At 51.8% G+C, this 26,220-nt stretch overlaps 9 protein-coding genes across 9 annotated transcripts; 5 read left to right on the plus strand and 4 right to left on the minus strand.

The window, feature by feature from the left end:
* Positions 1–96: 96 nt before the first annotated feature.
* BO72DRAFT_521059 (serine/threonine-protein kinase) lies at positions 97–5,065 on the minus strand (the record flags this gene model as incomplete). The annotated part of the gene is made up of 10 exons (XM_040949733.1): positions 97–1,376; positions 1,429–1,879; positions 1,936–2,140; positions 2,195–3,082; positions 3,133–3,924; positions 3,986–4,418; positions 4,469–4,533; positions 4,601–4,630; positions 4,690–4,824; positions 4,886–5,065. The coding sequence occupies 10 exons, from the start codon at positions 5,063–5,065 to the stop codon at positions 539–541; spliced, it is 4,017 nt and encodes a 1,338-aa protein (XP_040796396.1). The 3' UTR covers positions 97–538.
* A 694-nt stretch (positions 5,066–5,759) lies between these two features.
* Positions 5,760–7,487, minus strand: BO72DRAFT_439976 (dihydrofolate synthase). Its single transcript, XM_040943431.1, has one exon. It carries the CDS (start codon positions 7,154–7,156, stop codon positions 5,915–5,917), a length of 1,242 nt encoding a protein of 413 aa, XP_040796397.1. The 5' UTR covers positions 7,157–7,487; the 3' UTR covers positions 5,760–5,914.
* A 261-nt stretch (positions 7,488–7,748) lies between these two features.
* BO72DRAFT_452805 (uncharacterized protein) lies at positions 7,749–9,871 on the plus strand. The gene is made up of 2 exons (XM_040945822.1): positions 7,749–7,997; positions 8,101–9,871. The coding sequence occupies exons 1-2, from the start codon at positions 7,987–7,989 to the stop codon at positions 9,563–9,565; spliced, it is 1,476 nt and encodes a 491-aa protein (XP_040796398.1). The 5' UTR covers positions 7,749–7,986; the 3' UTR covers positions 9,566–9,871.
* Positions 9,872–10,170: 299 nt separating this feature from the next.
* BO72DRAFT_415083 (kinase-related protein) lies at positions 10,171–11,499 on the plus strand. The gene is made up of 2 exons (XM_040942560.1): positions 10,171–10,513; positions 10,623–11,499. Exons 1-2 carry the CDS (start codon positions 10,474–10,476, stop codon positions 11,291–11,293), a joined length of 711 nt encoding a protein of 236 aa, XP_040796399.1. The 5' UTR covers positions 10,171–10,473; the 3' UTR covers positions 11,294–11,499.
* A 1,368-nt stretch (positions 11,500–12,867) lies between these two features.
* Positions 12,868–13,872, plus strand: BO72DRAFT_489863 (putative GPI anchored cell wall protein). Its single transcript, XM_040948114.1, has 3 exons — positions 12,868–13,216; positions 13,307–13,455; positions 13,514–13,872. Exons 1-3 carry the CDS (start codon positions 13,110–13,112, stop codon positions 13,774–13,776), a joined length of 519 nt encoding a protein of 172 aa, XP_040796400.1. The 5' UTR covers positions 12,868–13,109; the 3' UTR covers positions 13,777–13,872.
* Positions 13,873–14,264: 392 nt separating this feature from the next.
* On the plus strand, positions 14,265–17,595 carry BO72DRAFT_415085 (ribonucleotide-diphosphate reductase subunit RNR1). The gene is made up of 4 exons (XM_040942561.1): positions 14,265–14,550; positions 14,688–14,845; positions 14,898–15,838; positions 15,891–17,595. The coding sequence occupies exons 1-4, from the start codon at positions 14,532–14,534 to the stop codon at positions 17,365–17,367; spliced, it is 2,595 nt and encodes an 864-aa protein (XP_040796401.1). The 5' UTR covers positions 14,265–14,531; the 3' UTR covers positions 17,368–17,595.
* A 731-nt stretch (positions 17,596–18,326) lies between these two features.
* On the minus strand, positions 18,327–19,362 carry BO72DRAFT_463071 (uncharacterized protein; the record flags this gene model as incomplete). Its single annotated transcript, XM_040946579.1, has 3 exons — positions 18,327–18,350; positions 18,443–19,273; positions 19,360–19,362. The coding sequence occupies 3 exons, from the start codon at positions 19,360–19,362 to the stop codon at positions 18,327–18,329; spliced, it is 858 nt and encodes a 285-aa protein (XP_040796402.1).
* A 4,443-nt stretch (positions 19,363–23,805) lies between these two features.
* BO72DRAFT_452811 (RlpA-like double-psi beta-barrel domain-containing protein) lies at positions 23,806–25,086 on the plus strand. The gene has a single exon (XM_040945823.1). The coding sequence runs from the start codon at positions 24,193–24,195 to the stop codon at positions 25,009–25,011; it is 819 nt and encodes a 272-aa protein (XP_040796403.1). The 5' UTR covers positions 23,806–24,192; the 3' UTR covers positions 25,012–25,086.
* Positions 25,087–25,152: 66 nt separating this feature from the next.
* BO72DRAFT_531992 (uncharacterized protein) lies at positions 25,153–26,099 on the minus strand (the record flags this gene model as incomplete). Its single annotated transcript, XM_040950408.1, has 2 exons — positions 25,153–25,703; positions 25,769–26,099. The coding sequence occupies 2 exons, from the start codon at positions 26,097–26,099 to the stop codon at positions 25,360–25,362; spliced, it is 675 nt and encodes a 224-aa protein (XP_040796404.1). The 3' UTR covers positions 25,153–25,359.
* Positions 26,100–26,220: the final 121 nt, after the last annotated feature.

The raw sequence follows: 26,220 nt of genomic DNA on the forward strand, positions 1-26,220 counted from the left end.
CATCGCCGCTTTTCCGCCCCCGAAGATCGCCACCACCCCCGGACGAGGTCTTGGTCTTATTTACACTTTTCTTTCTAGCTTACAATATGCAGCACCCCTGGTGAAGGACACCATATGTGAATAGTTCGCCTTTTCTTGGTTTCTTTGTACACCACCATCTTCGTTCTCCTCGAATATGCTTAGCGCCCATACGAACGGCCGCAATGGATGTCATCAATGGTTATTTACAACATGTCGGCCATTGCGACGAATAAGTCCCAGGATCCCTGTAGCTTGTAGCTTCCTCCAACAAAATAATATGCCCTAATCACCATGCTCTGCGACCTTAGCTGTTCGGCTTTCATGCGTCCTAATGCAGCTCTGATGATGAGTGGGAGAAAAGGGCCAGAAAACAGGTCTGTAGGCAGCGAAAACCTCAGAAGCAGAGCGCTGAGACTCCTTCCTCAATGTAGCCTAAACATGCCAGAAGGTTGGTCAGGTTCGCTAAAAACCCGAAGAGCACGATCGGTGCAGCATAAGTAGGGATAGCTGCGTTGAGTCAAGGGGCTTTGGACGTCCAATCCGCCTCAGTATGTGTCGGACGTCGGCGCTGCGGAAGAATTGAGCGACGGCGCGATAATGAGCTTGCAGGCCTGGACTCGTCTTCCGCCAGGAAATCGACGTGAGATAGTCGGTTACCGACGCCTCGTGAAATCCTATTCCTCGAAGCTCCAGGTGCGGGATTGACTCCCGCCGTGAGGCTGGAACTTGGCCCATCTCGACTTCCAGGTCGAAGAGCCAGTGCTGAGCTACCGAGGGCATTTCGGGGATGGCGTTGGCTTTCTCGCCCGTCAAAGTAAGCCTTTGACTGACTGAACCGATTCATCTGTGGAGTGGCCGGGGCCGATTGATTTGCAAGCAGACTCGGTGGAGTGGTTGAATTACTCCGCCGTCTAACGCCTGGTTTGCGCTTTTCCAAGTGATATGATTCACTTTTCTCATTAGACTGTATCAGCTTGCCGGCCATGTCCCTGACCAAAATTGCTGGGTCATGTTCAAGCTCTCGAATTGCGTCCAGGAGACCATATCTGGCAAGAAGGCCACCCTGCTCCTCGCTGGAATCGCAGATACTCGATATAATGCGCAGCATGTTGAGCCGTACCGCAGCTTTGTTGTGGCGTAATTTCTGTCCAATCTTGGTGAATATGTCGGGTCTTGCGAAAGTCGATGCAATCGGCGGGCTTAGCCTGAGAAGTTTCTGGAGTGGCTCGAGGAGATTCTCAAAAGCGTTTGCCTTGGAGACAGTCAAACACCTGACAATAGAGTCTGTAAATGAAACTCGTTCATAACGGTTATCAAGGAGATGCTCCTCGACCTTAGCAGTTTCTTCTTGAAGCCTGTAATCGCGCGGTTAGCCTATGATAGATGCTATCGGAATCGAGTACTGACCAGTTGACAATAGCATCCAGAGCGGTAACTTGCCAGTACGGGTCTGATAGAAGAGAGATGTAGAATGCAAGCCCTTTGTTACGCCACAGTTCACGACGACCGACCTTCCCAGAATGCGCCATGTCACAGAGAATAGGCAAGGCAAACTCCTTCAGAGGCCGCTCTGTTTTCACAATTTTCTGAAGAAGAGGTATGATGCCATTCAAAGCTGCATCTTCTTGTCGAGACTTATTCAGGCGACACATGTTGTAGATAGTGTTGAGGATTTGGTTGGAAACCTCCCGGAAGTGTGGGCGTTTGATGGTAGACCGTAACAAGTCTGTAAGAACATCGATTGCATTGGAGTTCTGAAGCGCGTCAAGTGTTGTGGAAAGCATTGACAAGTTCTTAATGAACTTCAGCATAGTAATTTGGTGTGGCGGTGTCATCCGTCTTAACTCCTTCAAGACTCCTAATCCGAGAGTCAGTGATTGTCTCGAGTATGAAGCTGTGTTCTGGCTCCCTTACTATGCAGTACCGTTCGCTCTGCCACCATTTCCTTCACATGGTTTTCGGCCTGCGAGAATATGAAGAAGATGTTTGCAATCCGACCCTCGACGATCTCGGCCAATTCGCCTTCTTCATCCAGCACGCGACTGAGAACGAGTGATAAGGGATCCAAGACAGAATTGCGTGACAATATTCTACAAAAGTCATTCTTTGGCGTAGAACCCTGTTTCTCGTTAGATCTTGCCCGGCGAGTTTACCAGCGCAAGTCGGTACTTACCTGCAACTCAAAGACACTCCAAATTCCGTTGACGCCAATAAGGACCAAGTCACGCTCGTCCTCATAGTCATCTTCCAAGAACTCAACTAAAACATTGAGACCACCCGCACTGACGAACATTTGCAGGGTAAGAGTTGAAGTTTGGTACATTTGCTGCACAAAGGCTGCCGCTTCGAGACGAATCTCTCTCGGGTATTTCTTGGCGGCGAACTCATTGATGATGGGAATTCCGCCCACGAAGCAAAGATTCTCTTGGATGTCGTAGTCATTGAAGATGATCGCATTAACAATGCGCAATAGGCAGAGTATAATGTCACGCCGACGGCATATGTCCAGTATCTCCAAGATCGGCAGCATTCCATGAGCGCTAATAATGATGTTCTTCGTTTCAGGTAGGTCACAGAACACAGTCAACAATTGTTCGGAGATTTCCCCCAGTACGTCCTCATCCTGGGACGTTTTCAAGGAGCTCACGAGCCCTTCAACCTGGCTCTTGAGACGTGCATACTTGTCGCGTGCGATGTTAGCCTCCAAGTCCGTTTCATCAAGTCCCTCTTCGAGTTGTGCGAAAGGATCATCTTCGTCATCCTGATCTCCAAGCCACGAGTTGTTAGACAATTTGGAATTGAGTCTCAACGTGCTTTGGTTTGAGTTGTTCTCGCTCTCCGGCCTGTCTAGAGCAACCTCATCGGCACCTAGGATATCAGAGAAATCTTCGTCGCGCTCGTTCTCAGCATATCGCTGGATTTCAAAGTCGGAGCGGGTGCGTTTGACAGATATCCGCTTTCGAAGTTGTGGTTCATGATCTTCATTGCGTTCTGGCGATTCTTGATACCGAACCAGTTCTTTGGATGGCGAGACTGGCGTATCGGTTTCTTCGTCGGTCTCCTATAATCCGGTCAGTACTTGGGGAAAGCGATAAGGCACGACATGCTTACTTGAAAGGCGCTAAGTTTGTGGTCTAGAACATCCTCATTAGCATTGATGAGGTCGGAATAATCCTCAACTGAGTTTTCTTTGAAGAAGGAAGTCGGTCTCTGTGGTTTAAGTGGCGGCACCGGGGTTTTGAGAATTGGCACATTGTGGTGAATGGCAGCTATGGTGGTCTTGGGCTGACTCAGTGTGCTCTCCACTCCTGCTTGCTGCAAAGGATAAGGACGGATGGTTTGCAGGGAGTCTGCTTCGGGGAACCCATTCAGGGAAGAATCATCGAAATCCGAAAAGGCGTCATCTGACTTGAGCACTGTTCCATCGAGAGATGCGAATGCTTTCAGCTTTTCAGATGACAACATGCCCCCAAAGTTATCTTGCGGTCGAAGATGAGGCAGCTGTAACGCGCTTGGGGATATTGCTGTCGCGAAGTCATCATCCCAGTTGTCCTCCTCAGTAGACTCAGGGGATCGATATCGATTAACATGCTTTGAGACCGGACTTGGGAGAGTGTCTGTCGTTGGTGCATACCGAGACGGGCCCAGATCTGGGCGGAACGATGCAGAGCCCTGTGTGTCAAACCTGAAAGGCTTGCGCAGCGTCCCCATCTCGGGAGAACGAAGAGCTTCGTTCCATTCTTGCACACTCTTCACAGCTTCCTCGTATTCGGTCGACTTCTTGGGAACCACTGAGTCTGTTCTGCGAGCATTGACAATCCAGGGGTGCTTGAGAAGTTTTCTTGCCGATACACGAAGGTTAGGATCTTTTTGAAAGCACTGCATCAAGAAGTCCTTGACAGCCTGTGAATTTTCTCAGCACTGGGCACATGAAACGAAGGAAGTGGGAGAAAATGCTACTGACCGGCGAGGCTCCTTGTGGGAGAGGTGGGTGATCATCATTGACAATGCGGAATAAAGCTGGCATTGGCTGAAGATTATAGTATGGCGGCTTTCCTTCTAGAAGCTCAATGACAGTGCACCCAAGACTCCAGATATCAGACGAAGTGGTTGCACCTGAGAGCTCTATAACTTCAGGAGCCATCCAGTACGGCGTGCCAACCACGCTGGATTCACTAAGCCCCGTCGTTCGACTGGCGACACCGAAATCTGCAAGCTTGACGAGGCCCTCTTTAGTGGTGAGGATATTGGCTCCTTTGATATCCCTATGGATGACACCTTGTTCATGCAAGTACAAAAGGCCGTGCAGCACTTGTGACATGTACAGGCCAACCAAGTTCTCAGGAAAGCGACCAAAATTCTTCGCAATGGAATGCAAAGAACCATTCTCACAATACCTGAAATGATTAGCGATCAAGTTCCCTCATAATTAGAACACATCCAGTACTCAAGTATGATGTTCAGAGTCTCTGCGGATTTCACAAAGCCTTGATATTTTACAATGTTAGGATGCTGCAGTTGTATATCAGCGTCATCTCAACTTTGAATGGAGATTGCTGAAGTCAGCGTCATATCTTACATCCAAGTTCTTCAAGAGATCAATTTCCAACTGCGAACTCCGGAGTCAGCGACGATCGTGTGGATGGTGAAGTAGCACTTTATGTTTACCATGATGACCCGCAATTCGCTCTTCGGTAAATCTGCCAACTTAATCTGCTTGACAGCAACGGTCTCTCCTGTGTTCCAATTGAGGGCTCTATACACCGAGCCAAACGCGCCTCTGCCTAGGCAGTCACCCAATTGCTTTGTTGCCACGGGTGTTAGCTTACAGTGCCTCAGTAAGACAAGAGGGCTGGCACCATACAAAATCCTTGAGCTCAGCAACATCTTTCGCCGATGATTTGATCATCCTGCTGTCTTTCCCTTTGTCTTCTCGTTTGGTCGGGCTGGACCCCAGTCTCGTCAGTCGTGATTTGGCCGGAGTGCCTGGTGTTTTGGACGGTGGAGGTGGCCCCTCACTCGGTTCGGATGATCGAGAAACCATTGTCCAAGGGTAATCAGATCTGGTGTCTTATCACTGCTCTGGGTCCACTGATATCCAACAAGATGTCTCAAACAAAAGCGATCGCTCAAACGACAAATAATCCGAAGAAGGCCGATGCCAGAAAATCGATCGGATTATTCATGTCAGCACAATCTGAGGTCTAGTCGCATTGTAAGTGTCAGTCAAGATCACATATTGCTGCAGAAGACTGCTACAGACGATAACAAGCACTAGTATCGAGACTATATGGCAGGATTGTCGTTAAACAAGAAAAAATCAACATACTGGATAGGTACCTGTTATCGTCTTCACAAGAGCCGCGTCTGTCAAGCGCGCCGCTGAACATTAGAGCCTGGGCTCTTGAGTTAAAGGAAAGACTCAAATTATCAGCTCTGCTGCAAGGTAATCGAGCACGCTAACCAAGCAAAAAGACAGAAAAAGAAAAAAGAGCAAACGAGCACTTCCTGTTGTGCTTACCGGGGCAAACGCAGGGACGCTCGGCGGGTGTTTTGAACTTTCCCTTTCTCCACAGCACCACTTGGCTTGGGCCATGACGCAGCGCCCGGCCGCTGCTGTATCTCCGATCGACCTTATCAGAGCCAAAGCGGAGTCTGTCTGGGGAGGCTGCCTCTAATTTAGTTGATTAAACAGCTAGACAATAATACACAATTTTTGCACTGCATTCTTTGTCATTCCAGACCATAAGTTAGTTTCAGTGGCTGACTACACACGTGCCTTCATTAATAATTGGGTATGCTCAAGAGGATTTGCACGAAAGGGTCGAGATAAGCTAGTAAGATGCTAGAGTGGGTATCCTATAAACACAAATCTGCCACGACTCGTGATGTGTCACGACGACTTTTGTGCTTCTCGAAGAAGACGCAAAACATCAGACGCAAGGTAGAGACTGCCAGCAATGACCAATGGGCCGCCGTTAGCTTCGTGACAGGCCCACTCGATTGCAGCAGAGACATCGCAGCCAAATGTCTGCACTAGGCCGGTCTCTGAGATAGACTGCGCACATGAAGCCACTTCCTCAGTATCAGCCGGTTTCACCCAGGGCATCCCGTCGACAGGACCAAATGCTGTCACTGCGACTTTGTCACCAGTCCGAATGATGTTTTGAAATAGAGAGGATAGATCTTTTCCCTTTGAAGCTGCGATAACCCAAGTAACACTGTCATGCTCTGTACGTAGCTTCCGATCCACATACTGCCCAAGCACTTCCGCCGATTGAGCGTTGTGCGCGCCGTCAAGTAAAACGGGCTCTTCCCGGCTCACCAAAGGGCCCAGTGTGATCTTCTGTAAGCGGCCTGGCCACACCACGCTCGACAATTGTGGAAGAAGCATATCGACGTTGATTTCCGGACGGAATCGATCCAGTGCCAGCTTAAGTGCAGACACTGCGCAAGACATGTTGGCTTGTTGATGAGGCTGCAAATCGAGCGTCGCGAATAGGCGGCCAAGTAATGGTGGCTGGGTTTCTGGGCGGACAAAATTCGATTCAATCCCCAGCTCCCTGATGCGTTTTTCCAGTGTTCTAATTACTTCAATCGAGTTCGTGCCGTCCACCACACATGGCACACCAACCTTCAATATGCCCGCTTTCTCGCGTGTAATCTGCTCGATGGTATCTCCGAGTAGGGACTGATGGTCAAGTCCGATTTTCGCAATAACAGACACTAAGACATCGCTCAAGATATTCGTTGCGTCTAACCGGCCGCCCATGCCAACCTCAACTACGCCGATATCGACTCGTTCATGGTTGAAGATCTCGAAGGCCGTTGCAGTCAAGAGCTCAAATTCGCTTGCACCGATGCCGAGGGTTTGGTCTCGAAGCTTGACTCTAGCTTCGATTTGTCGAAAAAGTGATTCCTGAACAACATCCTCGCCGATTGTGATGCAATCCCATCGGTCGATTAGATGGGGGGAGGTGAAGCGACCACAGCGCACTCCGCCGGCAGACAACAGGTGAGATAGGTAGGCACTGATGGAACCTTTGCCGTTAGTTCCAGCAATATGAATGGCCTTCCATGACAGCGGAGTCTGCTGGAGGAGGCGGGATATCCGACTTAAGCCGAGCTCTATCATCCCTCAATGCACACACTGATATATAGCTGAGGAGGTGTCAAGGCTCATGGCCAGCAAGCAAGGACAGAGGCAGTTGACATGGGGAAGGTGTAGTTATCAGTTGAACCCGTCCGGTGCTCTCAACGGGAAAGTCAGCAGCTGTCGGCAAGATAATCGGAAATCGGGAAAGTGCCCGATAAGAGTTCTATGCCTTAGGCGACAACTATGCAATCCCACCACATTAACCTGCAAAATGGTACAATATATTGCAGTAGCAGCGCAGTATCACTTCGACCCTTACTTCAGTGCAGTAGTCATTTATCACCCGACACGTACTTCTAGTGAAGGGTTTTTGTACTTTACTGTTTGTTTGTCCTATCCAACATCTCCGGGCCGCGGTAAACCTCAGGTCTCCCTCCATGACAAGCGTAACTACGGAGAGTACATACACGCGAGTCCATAGTACTCAGTAGCACAATAGCCGCCGTACTGGAATATACGCGTGTGGCGATGGCGCCACACACTAGTTGTCCAGCCGCCGTTCCAACAACAAACCATTTAACAAAAAAAAAAAAAAAAAAAAGGCACTGAACAACCCGAGGCGCTACGGCAGGCCTCAGGCGCCAATATCGTTGCCTCCGCTTTTTTCCTTTACGAGGAAAACCAAATCTCGCCGTTTCTCCATCGACATTCGTCTTGGTCGTTGCTCCCCGCAATCTCCGTGCTACTGTGCTTACTATTAGTCTTCTGCGTCAATCTCCCTTTGCTTCTGAATGTGATAGCTTTTCATCAATCTTTAATCGTTCTAAACGTGACTTTTTCTCCGATCCTTCTTCGCATTTACTGTAACCATGGGTATTCCGTGAGTATCTATCTCCCCAGTTGGCCGTCAATACTTGACGCGCCCTGCTCCATTAGGCTAAAGCGCCCGGGACAATTGTCTTGACTGACTGGTAATGATATAGGATGTTCCGGGAGCCTTCCCCGACCGAAGACACGAGAAACCACGCTGCCAAAGATAGCTGCGCTGCCGCACGCTCTGCGATTCGTCGTCAGGTCAGCGTTCGCCGCCCTTCGCGCTATGGCTCTGTCCTGCGCAATGCAACTTTACGAACAATTTCCCCACGAACCCTGACAGAGGAGATTGAGCGCGAGCGGGAACGCGAGCGCGACTCGAATAACTTACAGCGCCATGGTCGCTCGCCTATCATCCCTCGGGCGCTGGCGTTAGCAGACGAGGTCGAACGCGCACGCGAGCGCGAGGCGAACGGCATACAGCGTCATGTTCGCTCGCCTCTTTCGAATGCTGCTGCCGCCGAAGATCCGTTCAACCTCACCAGTGGATTTCTAGACCCCCTACGAGCTCGGAACGCACGCCGCAATGAACAGCGGCGGCTCGATAACGCTCTTCAGCAAGGCCGCTCGGGTCAACAACGCCTGAGGATACCGCGCAATTCGATCATGTCCGACTTTCAGCGCCCCGCTTCTCCCGGTCTAGATACCAACAACAGGCAGGATCAGGATCACCCTCAATTCACGCCTCGCTTTGCCCCTGCAGTCGCATACCACGGGAGCGCTTCTCCACATGCGCGACGAGATGCTCTCCACCTGTCGCCCTTCCCCCTGCCTGATGGCCTGGGCCCAGATTTGTCTGCGACACTTGCTTTCCCTTCCTTGCGGCGTGTTGGTCAGCGGTCTATCAATGATGCCAGTCGTTCAAATCAGGACTCACTTATAGACGGTCTAGGCGATCGCCAAAGGAGCCTCAGCCCTGATGATGACCACGCCAACGATGCATGGGAAACACTTTTGACAACGATCACGCCTGACACAAATCTCCCAAGCGCTGATTCATCATTCAATTCAACATCAGCGCCCGGAACGAATGTTCCTGTCAACGGAGCAATGAGGAGCACCGCCGCCGGAATGCGGCCCGTTTCAAACTCAACGTACTCGGGTCCTGGCACAATGGAGATAGTTCTTGATCCATATCCAGAATACTTGAATCCATGTGACTTCCCGCCAAGTGCTACCGATTCCGAAAGCGACTCAGAATCTGAGACTTCGCATTCCCTGATTCGGCGCTACCGTGCTGTTCGTCAACTTGAGTCTTTGAGGCGAGCTGTGGACTTTCAAGGGGCCATGATACGCTCCCAGGGGACCGCAAGACGAGCACCCGAAGTTCAGTCAACTATGAGTAGCCAACCTCCGATACCCACTGTCTCGTTTGCCTTTTCCGATTCTTCTACCGACCAAGACTTGCATCAGGTTCAGGCCGTGCTGGACCGTCTCACAAGCCGGCAGGACCTTCCTGACGATTTTTGGGCGTCCGTTGGATTGTCTCGCACTTTCGGTCCGCGTGAAAATGACGAGCCAAACGAGGAGCCAAATGTCGCCGACACAATCGACGGACCGATTAGTCGTAGCTAAACAGCAGCCTCCTTCATTAGTATTTTCCCCATCTGTTTTATTTTGGTTGTGGAACTTTGATAGACGATACCTGTTATGCTTCAAGATACCGGGCAACGCGCAGACTTCAATGGTTGAGTTTCTCTTTAGCGGGGATGATGTTTTGCTGGGCGTTAGCGGTGTGTTCTGATACTCTTCCATCAAGGGCGGCGGGCACCACCTGATACGGAAATAATCTTCTCCATACATACTTGTTTTGTTTTCTCTGTTCTGATAACTCAGATACCAGGTTCTATTGATGTACTCCCAATTGCTGAAAGTCCATGTATGTCCTAAGAAGATTTTATAACCATAATTATCAACAATTCGTCTGCTTAGAGAATCAGTACGCCGCCCTGAAGTTTCAGGCAAGCATCCTAGATATTGATTCCTCCCTCTTTGAGATGCGTGTGATGATTGAATTAAATCTACGACAGGACATGCTCTCAGGTAGATATAAACTAATTACCTTCACGGTACTCCATACGCGGTTGCTGCTCCCCTGTGACGTGACGTATCATTACTCCGGAGTAAAGGGGATAGTAGCGAGCCCCCACTCTGACGACAAGCCCCGCAGACTTATTTATCTCAATGAATCGCCGAGCTTCCACCGCTCACGCAGACCTTCATCATCCAGCTCGCTCTCGCATTATATTGTACAGCTACCAGAATCCCAATACAGTCACTTCAAGCCCCTTAGATCGCACTTGGGACCTCTACAGTACACTCCTTAAGACAATCTCAATCTGCGACCACACAATCCTCGGCGCAAACAAACAGTTCCAACCTTTGCATGGACGGGACCGCGGTTATCGGTGCATTGTCCCAATAATCCAATCTGGTCAGATTCTCGTGTGTGTTATCTCCTGGTCCAGAAATTCTATTCCATCATGGAACAACAAGTCGATCGATTAGTCGACAAGATCTGGAGTGAGTGTTACACCCCCGGAATCCCTCCCCATGCGGACGAACAAGCGGTGTCTTTTTGTGTCCGACGAGCCCCAGAATCCTCCTCGGTAGCTAATGCCTCGAGCCACAGACAAATTCCAGTCCACACCGGATGATGCCCGACTATTGATCGCCGTCAGTGGGATTCCCGGGTCCGGCAAGACGGAGCTGGCTACGATGATGGCCAACCGCATCAATCAACGATACTCCGCGCAACATCCAGACTCACCGCTTATCGCAACCACCGTCCCGATGGACGGCTATCACCTCACACGCGCTCAGCTAGCCGCCATGCCTGATCCCGCATACGCGGCTGCCCGCCGTGGCGCCGCGTTCACCTTCGACGGGGAGAAATTCCTCAAGCTCGTGCAGGCGCTGCGGGAAGAGGTTACACCCCAGACACGAAGTCTGTACGCTCCGAGCTTTGACCACGCGGTCAAGGATCCCGTGGATGACGACATCACTATCCCGGCCACCTGCCGGGTGATCTTCTTCGAGGGCAACTACCTCAGTCTGGATAAGGCGCCGTGGAGCACGGCGGCGGAACTGATGGATGAGCTTTGGTTTGTGGAGGTCGACTTCGAGGTCGCTCGGAGGAGGTTGATTCGACGACACGTCAAGGCGGGCATCGCGAAGGACGAAGCCGATGCAGATAAACGAGTAACGGAGAACGACTTGGTCAATGGGAAGGAGATCGTGGATTGCAGGATGGATTTGCAGGAAATCATTAATAGTGAATTTGACCCTGCGTGGGAGAGGTAGAGCAAGGGGGCTTTGAAGGGCATAGAACCATGATCACCGGATTGATTAGAGGCTTATGAACTGTCCTAATCTCATATGGTGATTTGCATCACTAGATGAAAGCTTCATATACATACTTTGCTTTTTCTCTGATGTTTGCGCCATCGCGGGGTGTTGATCTCCCGTTGTCTTTTCCGATAGACTAGCTACGAATGCATTCACTGATCATTTGGTTACTTGAGCTCTGCTAGGCCCCATGAAAGGATATATTGTGACCTAAAGCTTGCTCCATGCTTGCTTTTATTTCCAAGAAAGCTCAGCGTGATTAGCCATAGCACGTGCGAAACAGGGACGTATATTGTGCCCACTAGAAGAGGTTCGTCAAAGGGCTGTGCTTGAGCCTCATCGACAATACCGTAATGTCACTGTGTTCGGTTAATTCACAGGATAGTTTCGTAGCTCAGACCAGAGCAAATCGCGGATACAAGACATGTAACAGTTTGATTGGCCCATATAACCCGAAAACAAGTACAAAAAGAATTACTTTTGCTCTGAGACTATATATAGAGGGCTTTACAACAGGTTAATTATGACTCAGCAGGAGGCAGTTAGAGTTGCTTTGAGATATGTATGTGGCGACTACGTCGCGTCAACCGGACGTTTTCTCAATCAACTTTACATCATTTCACTATCGACTCTGAGCTCTCGAGCACTGGATTTGAGTCTCTATTGGGCAGAGGTTTCTCAAAGAACAGACTAAGCCAAGAGTGAGTCGGGGAATGGCAGCACAAAGGAGGGCCAGATGCGGGAGTATAGGTTCTGAACTTATACACGGAGGGTATACTCTATTCAAGATACTGAGCACTGTGACAATGCTACAGACTTTAGCTACTTACTCCGAGTCGACTCATCCTGTGCGCACGAAGTAACGAGGAAAGCTTGGACTATCCTCCCCAAACAGCATAGTGCCTAGCTTGCCTAACATTATGATAATCCTCACATGAAAGCCTAACTTCAAAGTCGCTACATAGCCGCAGACAAGTACAGCGGAACTTCCTTCCAGAGAAAGTGCATTACCCGATATGTCTTTACGGAGGTTTCACAGATATTTGCCTGCGGGCCTCAGCTTGAAAGAAGAGAATGCTGATACTGGTGCCCGAAAAGGTCTGACTTGAAGAGCGCGAATTCCTGTGTCAAAGTCATATGTAGTACTTCTAAGCATTGTCTTCGTTCTTAGCTAGTTACAATCTGTAAATGTCATACACAAAGATGCCCATACTAGTTAGAGTAAAGAAGGGATACCGTGGCTCCGCGTACCTACAATTGCCGCGAACCCTCGATCCGCAGCTTAAGGGTATATTCACTTTTGCGGTCGTTCAGAAACCAAGCAACGTTTGTTAAGTGGCAGTCATGATTCCTGATTGAAGCCGGCAATGGGTTCCTGGTGGTTAGCCTTACTTGTCCTAGTGGTTCCACTGCTGGCCTAAGCCCTTGCGGCAGCTAACCGTTTCAGTCTTAGTAATGTATGACCCCAGTTTTGTGGTTGATCAACGGGGACAATTCTGTAACTAGGAATGGGGGGTCGTTATTCCCTGTTGAACTTGGGGAATTCTTGACCTCTGAATTCCTCATTCTCGATGTCTTTGAGTCTCATCACCAGACACCTCAGCATCACTATCTGTCGCTTCTTCAGATCCCAACACACTCTTTTTTTTTATTTTGAATTTTGTCCCTGGAAACCACATCCTATCCACGTCTGCTTCCCTACTAAGCACGGCCTCCGTCTTCTTGAAGTATTGAGAGACTGGTGAATAGTGCTACTCCAGTCACGCCGGAGATGTTGCTATTCAAGCCCGCTTTATGCGCTGTTTGCGCCTTTGTTTGGGCCTTCAGTAGCCTTGTCGCTGCTGTTCCAACCCGTGATTGTCTTCTGTTTGCTGTAGGGTAAGTGCGCCTAGTATGAGTAGTATCTCTGATAGTTATCGAGATTGCTGGGAAATCACGCTGGAGTACCTGCTGACAATTCAAATACAGCTCTCAGTCCATTCCGGACGACCTCCAGGCCATATGTGTCACCAATGGCAAGCAAATCAAGGACAAAATCTCAAACCTCTGCGGTGACGATACCAAGGTGGCTATGCAGCAGTTCTCGGACATATGTGCCTCGGCTGGGTACAAAGGTGGTATGTTGGATGAGAAGTTGCCGCGCAGTCATATACTGGATCCTCTGACTTAGTGTAGTGAACGATATATTTACCATATCCGGTGTCTCATCATCAACTGCTGTTGCCAACCCCACAAGTACCGGTTATGAAATTGTCACCCCAACCGGCTCGTCTAGCATTACATTAGTGCCGAGTTCGAGTCCAACTCCCAGCTCCAGTCCGAGCCCATCACCAAGTGCTCATCCCAGCGGGATAATTTCAGCCGGTTCGTCAGACCGTCATGTTCCTGCTGCAGCATTCGCAGCTGTTGTTTTCTTTGGAGTCGCGGCGGCACTGTAGTCTTTCTCAGCTGCTGCTGCTAACCCCGGATTCATTGCTTCTAGTTCTCAACCTTGTTATTATATGTTTGAACCTAAGACCTTGTACCATACTTTACCGTAAACTTGATGTACCCTTACTCGATGGTGCAAACCAATTTTTTTCGGTGTCCTAAAGGGGAATTCCAAGGAACCCGATGGATGGTGAGGGAGAGATCTTCTAAGCTAGCTTCCCAAAATCTTACCAAGCAGTGCGGCGGTCTAGCTTTGGTGGGTAAATTGATTAGATCGTTTGGTACAGTACGGAGTACAGTAGTTTATTGAAACGCGAAGCTGATTTGTAAGACCCAGTCGGCTCTTCCAAGTTAACGTGGCGTGAGAAACTCAACAACAACAACACGTGACTTTGGGGCGTCGCGCGTCTCCGGCAGCCGGAGCAAAAGGAACTGCTAGCGCCAATGCAAGGGCCGCCCATTTAGCTCAAACACGAAAATTCGCGTTGATTTCCACCAGCAACGCGTTTGCCCCGGCGACGTCAAATATCTACCACTCTCGCTGCCCCTCCTCCCTCTTTCTCTTTCTTCTCATCCTCCACAAGCTCCTGTCTTCAGGACCACTCTCTTCTGTCTCTTTTTCCTTTACGAAAATTGTCATCTTCACGCCTCTTGACATACGATTTACTGATCTTTTCTTTCTGTAATTCCACTTTTCTTCTTATACCCTTCCTGTCATAATCTTCGATTCTACGCATTCCCCCGCCATTCCCTGTCATTCAAAATGTTTGTCTACAAGAGAGGTGAGCATCAAGCCCTACACCGTCAATCCATAGCGTCATGGATCCCTAATTTACATTCACATTCGCTTCGAAACGTTCCTGTTGAAGCTCGTTGCCACCCGTGTTGCAAATTTTGCTAACGACACGTTGAACCGCAGACGGACGCAAAGAACGCGTGCAGTTCGACAAGATCACCGCTCGTGTGTCGAGGCTCTGTTATGGGCTCGATCCTGAGCATGTCGACGCTGCTGCTATCACCCAGAAGGTTATCTCTGGTGTCTACCAGGGTGTCACCACCGTCGAACTCGACAACCTGGTATGTGGAGATCACTAGGTGCTTGACGATCGAGTTCTGACTTTGCTTGCAGGCCGCCGAGACTGCCGCGTACATGACCGTCACACATCCCGATTACGCTATCCTCGCTGCTCGCATAGCAGTTTCCAACCTTCACAAGCAAACCAAGAAGCAGTTCTCGCTGGTCATCTCTGACCTCTACCACTATGTCAACCCCAAGAACAACACTCCCGCACCCATGATTTCCAAAGAGACGTACGAATTAGTCATGAAACACGCAGATGAGCTCAACTCGGCTATCGTTTATGACCGTGATTTCAACTACAACTTCTTCGGCTTCAAAACTCTTGAACGGTCATACCTTCTGCGCATCAATGGAAAGGTTGCAGAGCGCCCTCAGCACCTGTTGATGCGTGTGTCCGTCGGGATTCACGGCAACGACATCGAGAAGGCTATCGAGACCTACCACCTCATGTCTCAGAAGTTCTTCACGCACGCCTCCCCGACTCTATTCAATGCTGGTACTCCCCAGCCTCAACTTGCCTCGTGCTTCCTCGTCGATATGAAGGAGGATAGCATTGATGGTATCTATGACACACTCAAGACCTGCGCCATGATCTCCAAGACCGCTGGTGGTATCGGTCTGAACGTCCACCGCATTCGTGCCACCGGCTCCTATATTGGTGGAACCAACGGTACTTCCAATGGCCTGGTTCCCATGCTGCGGGTCTTCAACAACACTGCCAGATACGTTGATCAGGGAGGTAACAAGCGCCCGGGTGCTTTTGCTATCTACCTGGAGCCCTGGCACTCGGATGTCTTCGAGTTTCTGGACCTCCGCAAGAACCATGGTAAGGAGGAAGTCAGAGCTCGTGACCTGTTCTATGCTTTGTGGACCCCCGATTTGTTCATGAAGCGTGTTGAGTCCAACGGCGACTGGACTCTGTTCTGTCCTAACGAGGCTCCTGGTCTGGCCGATGTCTACGGCGACGAGTTCGATGCTCTTTATGAAAAGTGAGTTCCCTGTTTTGAGTCTACTTGCTAGCCATTTCTAACAGGATTATAGGTATGAGAAGGAAGGTCGCGGCCGCAAGACCATCAAGGCGCAGAAGCTCTGGTATGCTATCCTGGAAGCTCAGACCGAGACTGGCAACCCCTTCATGCTTTACAAGGATGCATGCAACAAGAAGAGCAACCAGAAGAACTTGGGAACCATCCGCAGCTCCAACCTTTGCACCGAGATCATCGAATACAGCGCTCCCGATGAGGTTGCTGTCTGTAACCTGGCTTCTCTTGCCCTCCCTACTTTCGTTGATGCCGCTCGCGGCGAATACGACTTCGGCAAGCTTCATGAAGTCGTGCAGGTCTTGGTCCGTAACTTGAACAAGATCATTGACATCAACTACTACCCTGTTCCTGAGGCCAAGAAGAGCAACTTCCGCCACCGTCCCATCGCTCTTGGTGTCAACGGTCTGGCCGATGCTTTCCTCGCTTTGCGTCTGCCTTTTGACTCGGCTGAGGCTAGACAGCTCAACATTCAGATCTTTGAGACCATCTACCACGGTGCTCTGACCGCCTCCTCTGAGTTGGCTAAGCAGCACGGTCCCTACGAGACTTACGAGGGCTCTCCCGTCTCTCAGGGTATCCTCCAGTACGACATGTGGGACCGCACTCCCACTGATCTGTGGGACTGGGACGCTCTCAAGGCCAAGATTGCGCAGACTGGTGTTCGCAACAGTTTGCTGGTTGCCCCCATGCCTACTGCTAGCACCAGTCAGATCCTGGGCTTCAACGAGTGCTTCGAGCCCTACACCTCGAACATCTACTCTCGTCGTGTCCTGGCGGGTGAGTTCCAGGTGGTCAACCCTTGGCTGCTCAAGGACTTGGTTGATCTCGGTCTGTGGTCCGACAACATGAAGAACCGCATCATCGCCGACGGCGGCTCCGTCCAGAATATCCCCAACATTCCCGCCGATATCAAGGCTCTCTACAAGACTGTTTGGGAGATCTCTCAGCGCAACATCCTGCAGATGGCTGCTGACCGTGGTGCCTTCATTGACCAATCCCAATCCCTCAACATCCACTTGAAGGAGCCCACCATGGGCAAGATCACCAGCATGCACTTCGCTGGCTGGAAGATGGGTCTCAAGACTGGAATGTACTACCTGCGGACAATGGCGGCCTCGGCCCCCATCCAGTTCACGGTGGACCAGGAACAGCTCAAGGTTGAGGACACCAACGTTGCTCGTGCCAACTCCTCTTTCAAGAAGCGTGCCACGGGTGCTGCCTCCTCCACTTACTCTGCCGTGCCTCGCGGTCAGAGCCAAATCAATGGGCACAGCGAGGATGTCAACAACGGTGCTGACAGCCCCCGTGCTCTCGCTGCCGATGCCACTTCTCGTGGCAATGAGGGTGAGGCGGAGGGACCTCAGGAAGAGGATTCCGAGAAGACGAGCGAGGAGCGCGAGAATGATATCTACTCCCAAGCGGTGCTCCAGTGCAGCATCGAGAACAAGGAGGCTTGCATCATGTGCCAGGGTTAAGGAAGCAAACGATGAAGGTTATAATGCGGTCGGCGTCTTGCTTTGGGAAATTTGTGTGTAATTATATTACGGGTTTGATGGATATGGATTTTCTTTTCTGATTACCTGCTGGGCTTTCAAATGTATTTACGGGCTTTGTGATTTTCTTTTCTTGTTTGACATTGACATTGATGGCTTATGGCGATAATCTTGATATACATAGATAACAATTTACTTTCTTCTTTTCTGATGCTTACTTTCTAGGTACGGCGTTTTAATAATTTCGACGAGCTTCTCCATTATATCACTTGCTTGAAGTATGGGACAAAGAGACCAGCGTGAACCCGATCTCGGGTTAACTGAGTTTTAATCACAACTAGTCAGCACTTCCTGAATCCCTGTGGAACGAAGTCTCCCTCGAGATATTCCCTAGCAGAGACCCCGGAAACATATTGCTGCCCTAATCCTGGGTCTCGCCCTTGTGGCCCTGGTTACTACCGCTGCTGCTGCTGTTGATCTCCCCATGTCGCGTTCTTGATTCCGATCTCGCCGTTAGCTTGGAGATGCCCTCTAGCCAGCCGGCATCGCGCGCACGCGACGCCAATCCATGGAACTCAAAGAAATGGACTGGAAGCCATCCAGCCACCTGGCTTACCTCTCTTCATCCAATCGTCTCCTGGCCTCTTCACGCTTGTGGTTTTCGAGTACCATTGTCATCGCAGACGCCATGCTGAAGGGGTGGTGAGATGGGGAGAACGTTCTACCGTGGTTGGAGCGGGGATGACATATTCAACCTTGGACTGTGGGGGAGGACTTATGAACTTCGAATGGTACTTTTTCTCTTGGTTTAAAGAGGAGGTGTGTGGTTTATGTGTCAATTGGAAGAGGTCGGTAAGAGTATGTTTTGCATAGTTGCAGTAAGCTACAGCCGCGGCGAGCGTGGTAGTGAATGCGAGTAGCCCATATAGTAGTATGACAGATTATAGCTCAGCCTGAGTCTCCGCCTATAAAATTCATATGTCTTGTAGTCTCCCCCCCCCCCCTAGTCATGTTTCTGGCACAGGTAAGCCAGTGGAATATACAGCAACACGCATACTAGAACGTATTTGATCAAGTGATTGACCAGCAGGACGTAGAAGATCGAGGCCGACACCGGATAGTTGACCTGCGTACTTGTGCCCGTCGCCTTGTTCTGCCGGATCACCAGACGGCTGATCGATTTCCATCGGTCCTCGCCCACGGGGCCGTTGATTTGAAGGGCTTGCTGCTGCGTGAGGTTGTTCTCGATGATCCGCTCCGTGCTGCTGCTGCTGCTGCTTCCCTCCGGCGGTCCCATCACCGCTGCCACCTCTTCACGGCTCAAGGGGATCTCGCGCTTAGCATCCGCCTCACCATCGGGGATCAACCTCCCAATCATCAACCCCCGACCATCCCCCAGCACCTCCCGAATGTGCCGGTCCACGCGATTGATGATCTCGGTGTTCGCGGCGAGGGTGTTGTCCGTCGTCCGCACCAGCCCGACCCCGGCGACCTGAATCAACACGGTCAAGTCGGCTTTTGCGCGGTAGATCTGGTCCACGAGCGCCGACAGCGCCTTCTCGTCCCTGGAGCCCTGCGTCAGCTGGTGGAAGAACTGCCGCGCCGCGCTCCTGGGGTGGTTCTCCGCGGACAGGCTCCGCAGCAGATCGACCAGCTTCTGCACCAGCGCCTCCGTCCGCACCAGCTGCGCGGAGATCTCGGCGGTCTGCAGGTCGGGCTCGTCCGCGACCACCTGGATGATGCTCTGGGCGCTGCGCAGCTCCTCCTCGTACCCCGCGAGGAGGCTGGCGTGCTCCTTTTGGCGCGTGTAGGCGTCGTGCAGCTGGCCGATGAGGCTGATCGAGGCCTCGATCAGTGAGAGAACGGACACCGCCACGTCTAATCCGGACTTTAATTCGGGAGGGGCGGGGGCGGGGTTCCCCCATGATGGTTAGAGAGCGTTATCAGGTCTATCGATCTCGGGATTGCACATACCATGGTCGATAAATCACGGCGTGGTAGAGGCTTGCTTGATGCTGGAGATGCTGAAAGAGTGGGTGCTGCTTCGTAGTATAGAGACAAGCTGCCTCCTGTAGCGATTGCCCGAAACACCTGCTCATGCTCGGTGACAGGTACACGAAAGCACACGCTTTTAATACTACATGTATGGGCTATAGCATCGATGGAAATTGACATCCTAAGGCTGCGATGCCGTTCGTCGACTATTCTTAGACGGAGCGCCAAAGGCTTACAGGGTTTGTTGATCCCGTAGGTCCAGTACAGCCGCGCGCGCACTACTTGCCGGAATCCGGCGAATGAATTACATTGTCGCTGGTCTATCACCATAACCGGTGCCTGGGTAGTATGCACTAAGCGACACTACTGAAGGTAGGGTGGGATCGCCCGGCGCTTCGGATCGCGACCAGACCCGGAGCGGCGGCGCCTAACGCTGGTATCCTGCCGCCTCGTCCTCCATCTCAACCACACCTCGGAATCATGTTTGTTCCTGAATGCTTAACTCGAACTATCTTCGGCTGGTGCAGCCAATGGGGATATGGAGAGTGCACTTTGTTACGTCCGAAGATGGACAGCATTAGGCCTGGAAAACGGGGGTTACATGCCTTACTCCGCACCCGGCTTCGAGATCTGTGATTCAATCTGGAGCTCGCTGTCGTTCAACATGGGCGCCATTACTCGATAGAATCTCCAGCTTATGTGGCTGGTCATTCCACACCAGAGGCTGTCGAATAAACCCGTTCGAGTTGAGCTGTTTAGTAAGCTGGAACACACTTTCAATCGCGCCTCGAAATCATGAGACCAGTTCTTGGCCACAGACCGGAACATGCGATCTTCGATAAGGTTCTGTCAGCGCGCTAACCTGCTGTTGAGAGAGTATGAATCACAAGGAGGTGTGCGTAAGGGAAGGCATTTCCCGTGAGTTCCAAAACGTGTACCAGGAAATACAGAGGCGACCTCGAGCATGCACGCTGGGATTGTTGTACATCAGCCATTTTCGAGGAGCCCTGCTTAGTTAGGACACCAATCCACATGGACCCAGAGAAACACGTCCTGTAGTCGACAGACCCCGAAAAAAAGTCCGATAGCGAAGTTGAACAAGTACCTCTACATCAACACTGCCACTTCCTGCGTTGGGGAAGAAACCCTCCGTACGATCCCTCACCCGGTCCCAATGTTGGTATCATCCCGCAAGCGAGATCCTCACGGGGGGCCAACAGCCGTAATTAAACCACCCCGCTGAAATTGCTCGTCATGGAATGGGCCGGGCCGTGGTCCACGGAGGTGTTCGCTTCACACTGGAGGAGTGCGGAAGTTGAGCGTGATGCTTGTGTAGCTCTTTTCCTCCAGTGATGGGTGAAACAATGCTGATGGCATCCAATGGGGATGTTTGAATCATCCCGTCCCTCGGTTGGATGGATATCCCTGGTTGTCAGATGGAAACATAACCCAGTTCGGACAGCAGCTCTGGTTTCATCAGCGCCCAAGCCAACGCTCGTTAAATCCCCGGTGCTGAGATAGCTGTTGGTCGTACGTGCGCAGGTACGGATTCGTGGCTGACACCCAGGGTTCATGTCCGTTGTGTGACTATAGATAAAGAGCGCAGCAGCTGCTGAAAGGATAGCTTAAGGATTCAGCGGGTTTTCCCGCTTGGTGGTTGGTAGACCAGCCAACAGCTATAGCTCTGGTTCATGTGTTGGCACTAGGCTGTTCAGAAGCTCCTTCGAAGCTGTCCGAGTTGGGTGAGGGATCTCGAGATCGAAATGATGACAAGGAGCTTAGCTCTTTCCTGAAGACGAGACGGTCAGGTACCATCTAACCCAATCTCTGGAGGTTTGCATAGGGGGGTCGGTTGTAGCATGTTGTGGGGGCTAGTCGTTTGAGCTCCCGTTTGAGCGGTGTTGGATGGATGGATGATGGTGATGACGATGAAGCAGATGAACAGTGGCATACTGTACAGTACTTACTCACATAGCACAGAAGCGAGGTACCCCATACTTCTGCTGCAAAAGGGCTACGCTGTCGTACAGGGACAAAGAGACCTGACTTGATCCCAAGAACATCGCCCCGCCGTAAGCGAGGAGACCGCCCGCCGGGCAGATGGACAGACAGCCGGGGAATGCGGAAGAGGTTGACCATGCTGCAGATTCACCGTCTCCCGGGTCGGAGGAATTGTGCGGTGTGAATGACTACCGGGTGTGAATCGATAGAATATGCTCCGATGGGGTGGGGGAGGGAGGAGGGAGGGAGTGAGGGGGCGCCTAGAATGCTCTGCAGATGCGATACATGTCATGGGCGGAGGCAGGCTTGATGTCACTGTGCAGGTTTCCGGATTGTTGATTCTCAATTGATCGGTAGGATCGGGTAGATATGTACTGTACATTGTAGACACTGTAGAGTAGCTGTAGGATCCATACCTACTGAGCATGTACAGTGAGTAACTACTAAGAATGCAATGGTTGACTAAAGGGTATTGACCGGTCGGGATCAGAGATCAATCAGGGATCAGGGTCTGGACCGAGCGCTGGGGTGTTTGTGTGTGTCTGTTCAACCTGTTGACTCCATCAGCCCATGTGGCGTCTCAGAACTCCATTGCCAAGTTTCGTATTCCCACACACACACACACACACACACTACCCACTGAACATGAAAGAATTGAAAGGATTCCTCTCTATGGATGATTACTATGTACATCGACACTTTTCTTGTTCACCGGTCTAGATCGGCTGAATCTGGCAAGATTCAACAGGAATCTTGAACCGGCGACTGCATCCCCTCCAATCGGCCTTGCTGGAAGGCCCGACACAACAGAAAATTTTCGTAGTGGGGCAGAGACGAGGGCCAAAAAGCACTCACAGAAGAGGGGAAGATGCAGCCCTGGACAGATGAAATCATGAAAGCCCTCCGAGAAGAGGGGAAAGCATCCGCAATTGGACTCATCTGGCCGCCTTAGTGGTCGCGTTGCCCGCCCTCACTGGCTGCGCGCTGCGATGGAGTCCCTAAGACTCGGAGGGTCGCGGACACGTCGACACCGCACGGTCGACTCCTCCATAGGCTACGTTCCTGAGATGGTGAAATCTACCAGGATCCATCCATGGTGTTTTCGCCACCGAGTGGGAGGAGGAGGAGGAGGAGGAGGAGGAGGAGAAAAAAAGTTTAGTTGTGAAAGACAGGATTGAAAGAGGTTGATTGAAGAGGGTGTCTCAAATGATACGTTCAGGGGAAGATGTGTCGGACGAATGTTTGTTCTTTTCTTTTCTTAGATGTTTTTTTATTTTTTATTTTTTCCCCCCTCTTTGAAGGCTTTTGACTGAGGCTCACCCAAATAATTTGTACATGCCGTCCCGTCAGGCACCGTTTCTACTCCGTAGTCAATCGGATGTGGCTTGTGGCTGAGTGGGATTTATTGGTCTTGGACTCTTGGTAATGAGAAGGGAAAAGGGAGGGAGGGAACCATGAACTCAAGGGGGTGCCATCACAATAAAATGATCAAAATGGCCGATCGATGCCGCCCTGGGCCTCGGACGGGCCCTGGTCCTGGTGCCTGCAGAGAAGAAGAAAGAAGACAAAGAATACGGGCCAGGTACAAGCCACAGCACCGAAAAGTCAATGGAGACCTAACCAATGCGGCGACCAGTCAGCACACTTGGTCGCCCTCCAAACCCGCCTGGCTGAGACACCGGCGCCAATCGAGGGCCCGCCAATCAGTCGATCAGTCGGCATTCAGGAACGCGCTGAATGACTGTACAGTTCACGTCATTCTTCCTTTCTTCTCAAATGCAATGTCCAATACGAGGCGTGGCCAGCGGTAAAACACATGTTGATGAGGTGGCAGACGAGGAGTTATTGGTAGACGGGGGAAGAGGGGGAAAAGAGGGGAAGAGTGCCCAGTGAACAGTAGTAGGTCCCTGGGAGAGACGGTGAGGAGAAGTGGGTAAAGGCATGGAGGGTAAGACAGCGAGTACAATATTCCGGACTGTACTGTACCTACAGTCGAGTGGTAGGACAGTTCCTGAATCCTGAGGTACCGTTCAGGTTCCGCAGTTGCCAAAAGTGTGGTTTTGACTTTTGACTGGTTCCGTGCCTGACCAGTTGATCGGGGCGTTCACGAGCTGGGCTGCTGCAGTGGGTCTCCCTCCCTCCAGCCTGCGGGGGCCTGAACTCGGGCCAATCCTTTCGGTTGGTTTCTCTGCCAGGGACAACGCTTGTTATGGATGATTGGCACCACACTCTGGGCTCTCAGGGCTCCCTCAAAGGTGAACGAACTCACCTACGGTGGGTTAGCTCCTTTTTTTCCCTTCACTTTTTTTTTTTACTTTTCACTATAACGAGTACGTATAATATTCACTCTTATAATTTCAATTCAATAAATAAAATCGTTTTTTTTTAAAAAAAAAGTTTAAAGTAAAAAATCGTTTTATTGTAGCCGAACACTAGTGCACTAACACCAGTCGGATTTCCTTAGACGGTCCCGGCCCTGACTGTCAGTCCCTCCTCCGTCCCCCTCCATCCAGACTTTATAAAGGGCTGCCCCTCTCGGTCTCTCCTCTCCTTCATTTCTCGCTCCTCAACCAGCAGCGTCTGTCGTTCCTTCTTTCACACCCACACTCCCTTGGGTTCGCTTTGCTATCGTACTGCAGTGCAGTCAGTCAGTCAGTCCTTATCTTCGAAATCATCCAATTCCTCTGTCGACCAGAGCCAGCCAGTCCTTCGTCTAGATAGACATCCCCTCAAGCAAGCAAGCAACCCGCTTTCTAGACTCAAAAAAAATCAACCCGATACCCCTCGTCAAAATCCACGATTCAAAAAGCAATGGCTCCCATCACCAAGTCTCTTGCCCTCTTTGGCTCCCTGCTTGCGGCTTTCGCCTCGGCCGCCCCCGTCGACAAGCGCGACCAGGTTGTTGAGATCGAGACCGTCACCTCTGTTGTCTGGACCACCGTCGATGTGACCACCACCGTCACTGTCGAGCCTACTGCCACCAACGACGCTGTGAACAAGGTCGCCGATCACACCCAGGCGCACCACAGCTCCCACCACAGTTCCCACACTACTTCCACGACTGCTGGATGGGAACAGCCCGTCTGGACCGCCCCCGCCGTGCCCTCTTTCACCTGGACCCCCGAGGTTCCGCAGTGGACCACCAGCGTCGCTACTTCGACCACTGAGCAGTGGCACGCCACCACCACTTCCTCCACCACTTCCACGACCTCGACCTGGACCACCACCACCACCACCTCTTCCTCTTCTACCTCCACTTCCACCACCGCTGCTGCCGCCGCTACCACCAGCGCTAGCTCCTCCGGCTCCGGCTCCAGCTCCTCTGGCGTCTGCTCCGAGTCCTCGCCCTGCAGCGGAGACATCACCTACTACGAGGTCGGTCTGGGATCCTGCGGTGAGACCAACACCGACAGCGAGCACGTCCTGGCCCTGTCCCACACCATCATGCAAAAGAGCTACTGTGGCAAGACGGTGACCATCAACTACGGCGGCAAGACCGCCACCGGTACCATCGTCGACACCTGCATGGGTTGTACCGAGGGTTCCATCGATCTGTCCTCGTCGCTGTTCCTCGAGTTGGCCGAACTGGGTGCCGGCCGTGTCAGCGGTGTCGACTGGTACATCCAGTAGATGTGTGAAGTGAAGGAAATGTGATTTACGGATAGAATGATTACCCTGCTGCCAGTTTTTTTTTTTTTTTTTTTTCGTGTGCATACCTTTTTGTTGAAATACCTGGGAGAATGGAACGAACCCGTCGCGGCGCGATGGTCTGAATAGATTGCATTCTTTCTTCATCCTATCTTTGGAATCAAGTAAAGCAAGTAGCTGGGATTAAGTAAAGCGAGGAACTGGAAAAAGTGGGCGGCAAAATTACCAGTAGGACTTCCTCCAGGCAAGTCAATCCACTCCTCACTCTACCATGCCCCTCCCACCGTGTGTAGTAGTTCACCCTTGCACGATCACAACAACTTTCGGTACCTACTCCATCATCCACCGCCCCATCCAGGCAACGCCATGCCCATGCCGACCGCGCGTGGTGAGAACACTCCCCGGACAGCCCTCCCAGCCCTCGCCCTCGCCCTCGTCCGGCCCACCCCTCATGTAGCAGATTTCCCGCCGCCGACATACCCCGCGACATGGCGTCACCCAGCTGCCCCGCGTGCGTCGCGCCCACCACTCCTCGAACAGCGTCTCATTCCCGGCCATGCGCACCGTCAGCTCATCCCAGAACGCCGGGGAGAGCCCGTCCTCCTCCGTGCGCGTCCCGTAGGCCTCGCGCGCCGAGTAGTACTTCTTCCACGTCAGCTTTGCGGCCCCATGGGCTGGGTGTTGATGTCCATCAGCAGCGTGTCCATCGACAGCGTGACCATGGGACAGTCCGGCAGACGAGGCAGCCCCGGCCTCCAGGGTTCGTAGTCCGCCACGTAGACCGTATAATCCACCACCGCCCAGGTAGCGGGATCGACGTCGTAGATCCGGAAGGCCGGGCGGCCGCGCTCGGACGTGAGGCTGGGGGTGATGTAGTTGATGGCTACGGCTTCGCGGCTGGTATTGTGGATCATTCGACTGCTGCGCATGGTTGAGGCATTGTTGGGGCTAAGGGGACGGTAGTACACCTGGAAGAGATCCAGATGACGGTGTCCGGAGAAGATGGCGGCGATGGTGGCGCGGAAGCGCTCGATGATCCGGTTCAGGGCGTGGGCGTAGCAAGGCAGCATGTGGGAGTTGCCCGGGGGCACGTGCGTGAGGAGCCAGACGCGCTGGTGGTGGCGTTCGGCCTGGTGGAGCTCGGTGGTGAGCCATGCGAATTGGGAGAGGGGGTCCGGGGTTGGGGGGGGG

Source organism: Aspergillus fijiensis (genome assembly GCF_003184825.1).
Source record: "Aspergillus fijiensis CBS 313.89 unplaced genomic scaffold BO72scaffold_77, whole genome shotgun sequence".
Lineage (NCBI taxonomy): Eukaryota > Fungi > Ascomycota > Eurotiomycetes > Eurotiales > Aspergillaceae > Aspergillus > Aspergillus fijiensis.